This window comes from Vigna angularis, chromosome 3, assembly GCF_016808095.1.
Source record: "Vigna angularis cultivar LongXiaoDou No.4 chromosome 3, ASM1680809v1, whole genome shotgun sequence".
NCBI classification, from domain to species: domain Eukaryota; kingdom Viridiplantae; phylum Streptophyta; class Magnoliopsida; order Fabales; family Fabaceae; genus Vigna; species Vigna angularis.
Genome location: NC_068972.1, coordinates 35,802,756 through 35,811,662, shown reverse-complemented (window position 1 = coordinate 35,811,662; position 8,907 = coordinate 35,802,756). Strand labels below are relative to the sequence as shown.

The window sequence follows — 8,907 nt, the reverse complement described above, 5'->3', positions numbered from 1 at the left end:
CCATGATTAAAGAAAGTACCACCAATACCAATTAAAAAAATATCAAAGTGACAATGCTTGATATCAATCAAGTTAAGGTGTTGTGATTTGATTTGAATTGATGATGTCCCAACTAAAATCAAGTCAAACCATGAAGAAAGTATAAAAGAAATATAGATAAGAGAAAGGGAAGCACGAATAACTTAAAATACTTACCTTTTTTATAAATATGAAATTCTTTAATTTTAATTCGTGAAATTACTCTTATAATTTTTCACAATTTCAATTTCTTTTAAAATTATCCAAACAATATAATTTATCATAAAACATTTCAAATTATTAATAAAAATAAATTACCCTTTAAATATTCCTTATCAAAATACCATCTAACGGCTAGATATGTCTTCTACGAAGGAGAATTTGAATGGGATTTACAAAAAAATCAAGCAGATCACAAAAGAAATAGAACTTTAGAATAACAAAAATCTAAAACCGGTGTTCAACATGAACTTGTCAAATAATAACAATTTGAGTGAAACTATTTCCGAATAAATAACATTGCTCTCTGCATAACTAAAATCTCTTGACATCTCTCATAACTAACTTTCAGACACAAATGTCAGATAGCATATCAAGTTTAACTTTACTTAGAACATTCAAATTTTTCACTCAACAACTTTCAAGACCAAATCTCAACGTATAACATCTGTCAACCCTTTTCTGCATGCTGACAACCCATTTATTTACATCTCAACTCAATGATTTTAAACTTGATATTTAATGCATATGCCCTTAAAAATTGTTAAGCCACAATGCCAATGAATAACTTGTATGCATAGTACAACTTGAAAAACTTGAAGAAATTAATGAAAACTGGTTGAACTAATAAAATGTAGCCTCCAGTTTTATTTAACAGCAAAAGAATGTTCTATCTTCCACAAACAGCATAAAATTTCAGTGTTAAAGAGTGTAATTTTCTATAAAAACTTGTCACTTTTTATTTCTTAGGTAACACTGTTGAGGCAATGATAAACAAAATTGATGCTCTTTATTAAGTTACATTTTGTGCTTACACATTCCTGTCCATCTTAAGTACACACAATTGAACTGTTCCAGTGTTTGAGTCAACAGCAAAATTAGAAGCATTTATGTGGTATTTTACATTTGGCATGCTTATCATGCCGAGTATCAATGACATCAATGATTGAATCCATATGTTATGTGTTCAAACATCAATAGTAATATAACCCCATCTGTTTAGCTTACAAATAAAAGTAGAATCCAGTGTTTGGCTGAATCCTTGAGCTCACGGCAAAGTGACGAACAAAAATACAATGAAGCGTATAAATCTTACTTTCATGTTTCTGAAACATGGTAGGAAACAAATACAGAAAACTAAAATTCTCAAAGGCCAAAAACATGCACTTTATTATAACTTAACACATAGACAGAGAGAGTGAGAGAGTAGTTCACGTAATACAAAGGCTTCCTTCATATTAGGAACAACCAATATTAATGATTATCCATTCAATGTTACAACCAGTACACAAGATTCAATGATGTCTGTCTAAGTGATCAACAACCCTAACACCTCTATGAATGTCTAATATCAATTCGTGTGTTTAAAACCTAATCTTCTCACAAGATATCTTAACAACAAACAAAAAAGAGAGAAGAGATGCAGCAGCAAGAAAAACTAACTCTTACATAGGTGAGGCAATGCGTGTAGATTGGTACATGTTGGCAAAACTCAGACATAAGTGACGATCTCTATGATCCCCCCAACCTCCCCAGCCTTTAAACCCTGCTTTATAACCAGGTTGATTCTCATATGTGTGGACATTCCAATCTAATTCAATGTTAGAAACTGTGTCAGGCTGTTCTACATTAATGTTCACCATGCCATTGTCCATGCAAGCCTTATTCTCCCCCTGACCCTGATGCAAGCCACATTTCCCAAAATGAACAGCACTTGTCCTAGGACCTCGTAATGAGTAAACAGGACTACCAAATGAAGGATAAACAGTTGCCCACATTGTGATATCCCAATTATAGTCATCAAAAAAACAAAACTCTCTAGCCTTATTGTGTATTTTCTTCCAAACAGTTCTATTGAAAGAGTAACCCACATTTCCCATTCTCTCAGCAATCAAAGTTGCCCACCCTTCACCTCTAGAGTTCACATCAGAAGGTGCTAAATTAGCAGCATAACAATCAGGACATTTCTTAGGCTTCAACGAAGTTAGAATCTGCAAGTTGCGATAGGCATTGGGAAATATGAAGTGGTCTTCTTCAATGAAAAGAATATGACCAGAATGATCCCTCGTTTCTCTCAAACCATCCCACACTGTGTTCATCATCCACCACCAATGATGCTTCAGCGATACAATCTTTGGTGTGCGATGGTTTCCGTACTGATCAGGATTCCCTTTGCAATGCTTTACTGTGGCATCATCCTTATCCTTGCAGTCATCAGCCGAAACTCCAGGAAAACTATCAGAAAACAAATGGGGTGAATAGGGTGCATATATCTGTTTAACTTGGCAAAACCTGATACCCTCAATGATCTTGTTCATCTTCTCAAAGTACCCATCATGACTAACAATTAGTAAGGTCTCGCCGATCCCCACCACATGAGAAAGGCTCTCAACAACCACCTTAAGATACTGAGGCCGGTTGTGAACATACAGAACAACAATGATATGATCCTTCGCAAGAGTCGGATACAAATCCAAGTTTCTTGGAGGCAACCCATTTATCTTTTCCAATCTAAGTGACAAGTCACTCTGTTGGGGTAGATCATGCCACTTCTCAAACTTCAAGTCATGATGGTATGCATCAACATTGTCAGTATCATGAGTCACAATTGTTGTTGATGTTGAATTTGATGCAAGAAGAAAGACCAGAAGCAAAACTCCACATAAAGTAACAAACACCACAGATAACAGGCGGCACAAGGCCACATCTCTAAGTCTAAGGCGGGGTTTCTTGTTAGCAGCCATAACAGTAATACAGTGGCAAGTCAGAAGGACTCTAAATTCATTCACAAATTACATCAAACATGATATATACAAGCAAATTGACCATAAAATATGAACTACCGATAAAAAAAATAGATACATCATAAGAAAGAGAAAGAGTTTTGAGTGCCCAAAACCTATAATGATGGCTTTGATGTAGAGATTGAAGCAGTCATCTCGAAAAACCACTTTTACTTGGAGCTAAAGAACAAAACTTTGCACTTCTTCTAACATGGAAATAGAATCAGACACAAAAACCAAGGTTGTGGTGGTAAAATAAACACGACCCTTTTGGGTATGGGATCAAAAGTGGAGTGGAAAGAAGAAACGTGGAATTGGATGCAGAAAATATGAGAAAGGCGGAGACTTGGAAGAAGAAGGGAAAAGATTTTTTGTAATAAAACGTATAAAACACGACAGAAAGAGAGGTTTGAACTGCAGGCAGGGCGATGGTAAAACCAAAGATTTGATGGATCGGGTCGGGTATGACGGCAATGAGAAGCAAGAAAGTCAAGGAAAAATATCAATTTAATGTTATTTAGTGGAAACAAGTGAATTTTCAGACTTCAAAAATTCATGGTTCCTACTTTTACTTTTATTATGTGCTTTCATAATAATTTATCATAATTTCTCCTTAAATACTTTGTAATTCTAGTATTATAAAAATTAATAAAGAGTATTTCTTTTTTTAATTATTTTAATATTGATTTTCCTTCTAAATTTAATAATATTTTTCATTTTAATAATAATCATAATATCTAATTTTTTATTTTTTACTTATTGTTATAAAAAATTATTATATTATTTATTTATTGTTATCATAAAAAATAATAGATTCACATTGTATTTCCAATAGTTAATATAAAAGTCATTGTCATTTTATTTTTCCTAATTTATTTATGAATTTTTGTTCTTGTAAATTTTGTGCCTTTCTCTTTTTTATATATAATATTTTTTTGCTATTTTAAAAATATGTTTGTTCTTAGAGTAAGTTATTATGGTACCTTTTTAATTCTTCCTCTTAACAAACTTTGTTTTGTATTTTTTAATGTTTTGGCCTTTATTGAAAGAAATATAACTGGTATTGTCTCACTTTTAATTTTACTTCTAAATTCCTTTATTTCTTCATTCTTTTTATGATTTTAATAGTGGATTCATTGTTTAAGTTTAGTGTATTTTATAAAAAAGTGGAAGAAATATATTTAATAAAATTTATTAAGTATTTAGTCAATAACTATTAATTTATTAAGTATTCAGTTAATAAAATATTAATATATAAATTATTTAACAAATATTATAGTAATATGTAAATTATTTATTTCAATAAAAATTGACTTATTAATTTTTTAAATAGTAATATTAACCTAATAATTATTTAATTAATAAAAAATAATATATTTATTATTTAACTAATGAATAATAAATTGCTTATATTATTTATTTAATTAATAACAATTAATATATTATTTATCTAATTAATAACTAATAATTAATTAATTGGTAAATATTAACCTAATAATCACTGAATAAATATTAATATAGTAGTTGTTTAATAAAAAATATTAAATTTTGTATTATTTGAATTTTTATTACAATAAAAAGTAATATTATTCTTTGTTTAAATTATTTTATTCCATTCAAATGTAGGGATTATAAAGTGCAATTTGTATGTCTTTTCTTTTCTTTTATTTTCTTTACTCTCTTTTTTCATTTTTCATTTTTGTTATGTAAATACTTGAATGTTCACAAATGTTCATTTTACTTGGTCACTAATAAATCTTTATTAAAAATGCTGAATGACTTTGTTATGAATAAATTTGAATCATCTAATAACTTTAGTGTTGAAAGAATGTCTAAAAGGTAGGTTACATAAATCACTTTAAATTTAAATTGGCTCTCTCTATGTTTATAATTTACAATGTTTGAGATAAGTTTTAGTGTAAACAAAGACAATGAAATTTTATAACTATCTTCTACCTTGCTGCAGATAATAAGGATATATTGTTCACAATTTTCTTGTAATTTTAAACTTTAATCCTTAAGACAATTATGTTAAACTTTCCTTTCCTTTCCTTTTGCCTTTTCATTTATAGTTGTATTTGTAAGATTACATAAATAATTTTATAATAGGTCACTTGTGAGAACCTGAAAAATAGAGTTAAAAGAGTAAAAATGTGTATTACGTTAATGGAACCAGACTTTAAATAGATTTTTCAAATATCCTAGTCCATTAGCTTAAGTATTCTATATCTCTCTAGAACTCAGTTCCTTAGATTTTTCTTTACCTTCTCTCTACCATTCCTCCTCTCTGAGCCATTTGATTTCCGATCAGGTGGTGCCCAAGTATCCGCAACGTAGAGGGTTCCGTATTTGACCGATCAATTTCTTTATTCTGATTGGTAAGTAGTTCTTCTTGTTTCCTCCGCTGTTTTTGGAACCTAGAACATGCGGTTCTGCTAGTTGCATGTAACTAGAACGTTTTCTCTACTTTGTTGTCAAACTCTAGCTCTAAGAGCTGTTCTTGATCACCCAATGGTGGTTTGTAGGGTGCTGTTTAGGTTTCTCACCACTCAAGGTACTGTTGTGGAGTCTTTGTGAGCTGGGCAGTTCAACTTTGAGGTAATGGGAGTTAGAATACTTCATTAAATTTGTGGTATGATATTATGTATGCTGAAATTTAACTTGGTGTGCTGTTTTGGAGTGGTATTTTAGGTCTTAAGTATATGGTTTGGTATATGCTGAAACTGAAATGTATGAAATTGTGTTGTGATGTCTGGAATTGATTTGGATGAGTTTGAATTGTTATAATTGATCAAATTGGAAGTAATTGAAGTGTGGAATCTGCTATAACTTTGGTTAGATAGAAAATTTAGAGTTTTTGGAGTGTTTCAATTTACTTTGGAGGAAGTGAGATAGGGAAATTGAGAGTTAGGAGTCTAGGGCTCTTGTAGCTTGTTGTGTCAGTATAGGGAGGTTATTTGTGACTTGTTTGAGTCATTAAAATGGTCAAAAACATGTTCATAGTAGTAGAATTGGATTTGGGTCCCTAAGTTGTGGAAATTGGTGTTTTAGAGTTAAATTTGAGTCTTAATCACTCTAGATTGATAGTAAGGAGGGTTGGGATCATCTAGATAAGTTTAATTAAGTATAAAACACGAATTAGGGGTGTTAGAAGTTGGGGAAAATGACTAGAAATGGTAAAGGGTGTGTGAGTTGCATAATTCTGTAGAATTTGCGTTCTGCGGATTATGCAGACTCGTTATGCGAATGGTCTCGCATAGCGAGTCCCTGCAGGGGGTGCTCTCTATTTGAGTCATTCGTTGTGCGAGCTGGTTCGCTGTACGAATGACTAGAGGGTGCTGCTCTCTGTTTGGTGATTCGCATAGCGAATCTGGTCGTTGTGCGACTAGTGGTGGCCTGGAGCCTCTGCCAGTTTAATTCGAAAGGCGAATTGGGCGTATAATGAGGGGTTTTAGGGGGTTTGTCTCTGTCTAGGCTCTCGCACAGTGACCTAAGTGCGCTATGCGAAAGGTTTGAAGTCTGGTGCATTCTGCGAGTTAATTCGCATAGCGAGAGGTGTCGCTGTGCGAGCAAGTCCTGTCTCGCCTTGCGAATCAGGTGCATTGAGCGAATCATCTGAGTTGTATGTGCTTCTTAGTTCCTTATCTTGGTTTCGTTTTAATACAATGTTGTTTGAGATGTAAAGTGTAATTGATGTATATGGTTAAAGTGAAAGTGTATGAATATAAGAGTGATGTATATGGTTTAAAGTGAAAGTGTGGTTAATGGACGTAATTCCATGATTCTCAAGGAGAGGATCCATGGTGGTGCCCTTAGTATGTTTAGAATGATGTGCATGGAAGCTCAGTCTTGGGGGTTATCCTGAAGCTCCAATAGTCTTTCTTCTCACTTAGAGAGGATCGATCTATGTCGTGAGGAGTATCAGGAGGTCTTAATCTTGGAGGCTTACAGTATGCTCCAAGGCGTGGTATAGACTAACCTCGTGAGTGTGGTAGGGTGAAACCCATTGGCAATGGCTTTGCAAAGCAGTAGAAGCCACCACGAGTGCATGACCCGCCATAGCTCGGCAATCATTCTAAGTCCGGACGAGTCAAGTTTTAAAGTGTAACAAGTTATGTTATGTGATCCAACAACTTGGAATTAAACTTGTATGTTATGTGTGATTGTTATAACATGATTTTTGTATATCTAGCTCACCCTTCTGTTTGTTTTGTGTCTGCTTGTGTGTGGTGTGTCCTTTTTGCAATGATCATCCATTTGGATGTGAGCAGAGGTAGGTGAAGTGCCTCTAGAGCAGGTCTTGGAGGAAGATGATGTCGCTGCTTAGCCTAGTTAGGATTCATAGGCGTTTTGTGTATTTTTGAAATACTCTTTTGTGTTTGAAATTTTAAATTATAGCCATTTTGGAATGATGGTAACCTTAAGACTTTATCTGCAAGTCTTTTCTAACTGTTCTATTATATTAAAATGTGGACTACTGTATTATATAATTTTATATAATCTAAGATGTTACATCATTTTTCTTGTTGACATGGAAATTTTAAAAATTATAATATTTTAATTATGATAATATGAGTTTACAAAATTATAAACTTAGAACAAAAGGTAATTTTTATTTTAAAAATATAATATTTTGTATCATTATTAATATTGTTAGGAATAATTTATGAAAAGGTTGTTTTAAGTAAGAAATAACTATTCACACTGTAAAATAAATTATATTGGGCTATGACATTCTTATTGTTTTTTACACAATTTATAATTAAAATCATAATTTTAAAAAACGAAATGGCCATATTTCCAAACTTTTTATAACATTAAATTTTATATATTGTCATAATTATTTATTTTCCATACAAATTAACTTTAGATAAATAATTTATTTTTTCTTTATATATTTATTGCTATACATTTTTAAAAAGGTGAATATGCATTTAGTATTTTGCCGTTAATTGATAAAAAGCAATTTCTTTTAAAATACATAAATGTGTGTAGAAAATTAAGTGGGTTGTGGCCATGTTTTTCCGCTTTCCTTAGTCAAGGGTTATGTCAAAAATTAAACAAAAATTAACATAACCATTGTAACATTTAAATATTTACAATACCTTTTATAATATTTTAAAATTATATTATTATTTTCATTGAAAGAAATATATATATATATATATATATATTAATCAATCAATTAAAAATAATGAATATAAAAGATAATAATAATAATAATAATAATAATAATGCTATTATTATATATATATATATATATATATATAATAATTATAATTTATAATTTATTTTTTATTAAATAAAATGATTATTTGGAAGTGATATATATTTGAAATTTATAAATACTGTACCATATTCAATAGCAAATTTTATAAAATGTGTTATATGACATTATAATAAAACCCATGTACACAAGTAGAAAAAGGCTTTTTTAACGCGCTATATATACGCCTCGGTACTACTGAAACTGAAGCGTATAAAAGTGCGGTGGCATTTCGGTAAATATTGAGTGGTTATATGTCTCGGTTATATATGAACCGATGCCTATAGATGTTACTGCTTCGAGTAGAAGGCCAACTGAAGCATATAATATGAATTTTAAATGGTTTAGGCATGATTTGCTGTGTAACTGATGCACTTAAAGGGTTTAGGCACCGATTTTAAATATAACTGAGGTAGTACCCTTAGGTTAAAATAAAAAAACCAAACGATTTCTCTCTCGCACTCTCGCTATTCTCATCTTTGCGTCCCTCCGCCTCACGATTTCTCCTCTCCACCAAACCCCAGCATCAGGTCGCCACCATCACCAGCCATTAGGGTCGCCGCAAGCACCGCTGTTCAACCACGCCGCCGACCACCACGCGCAAACTCGCAAGCCGCCACC

At 31.8% G+C, this 8,907-nt stretch overlaps 1 protein-coding gene and 1 long non-coding RNA gene across 2 annotated transcripts; one reads left to right on the top strand and one right to left on the bottom strand.

Annotated features, from left to right (window-relative positions):
* Window positions 1-1,448: 1,448 nt before the first annotated feature.
* LOC108324991 (alpha-1,6-mannosyl-glycoprotein 2-beta-N-acetylglucosaminyltransferase) lies at window positions 1,449-3,469 on the bottom strand. The gene has a single exon (XM_017557962.2). It carries the CDS (start codon window positions 2,979-2,981, stop codon window positions 1,683-1,685), a length of 1,299 nt encoding a protein of 432 aa, XP_017413451.1. The 5' UTR covers window positions 2,982-3,469; the 3' UTR covers window positions 1,449-1,682.
* A 1,790-nt stretch (window positions 3,470-5,259) lies between these two features.
* Window positions 5,260-7,531, top strand: LOC128195979 (uncharacterized). Its single transcript, XR_008247980.1, has 3 exons — window positions 5,260-5,398; window positions 5,546-5,618; window positions 7,292-7,531. It is a non-coding gene; the product is annotated as an uncharacterized LOC128195979 (long non-coding RNA).
* The last annotated feature ends 1,376 nt before the right edge of the window (window positions 7,532-8,907 follow it).

Bases quoted from the DNA above. Each gene is read 5' to 3' on its own strand.
- LOC108324991 (XM_017557962.2), bottom strand. From the start codon at position 2,981: ATGGCTGCTAACAAGAAACCCCGCCTTAGACTTAGAGATGTGGCCTTG.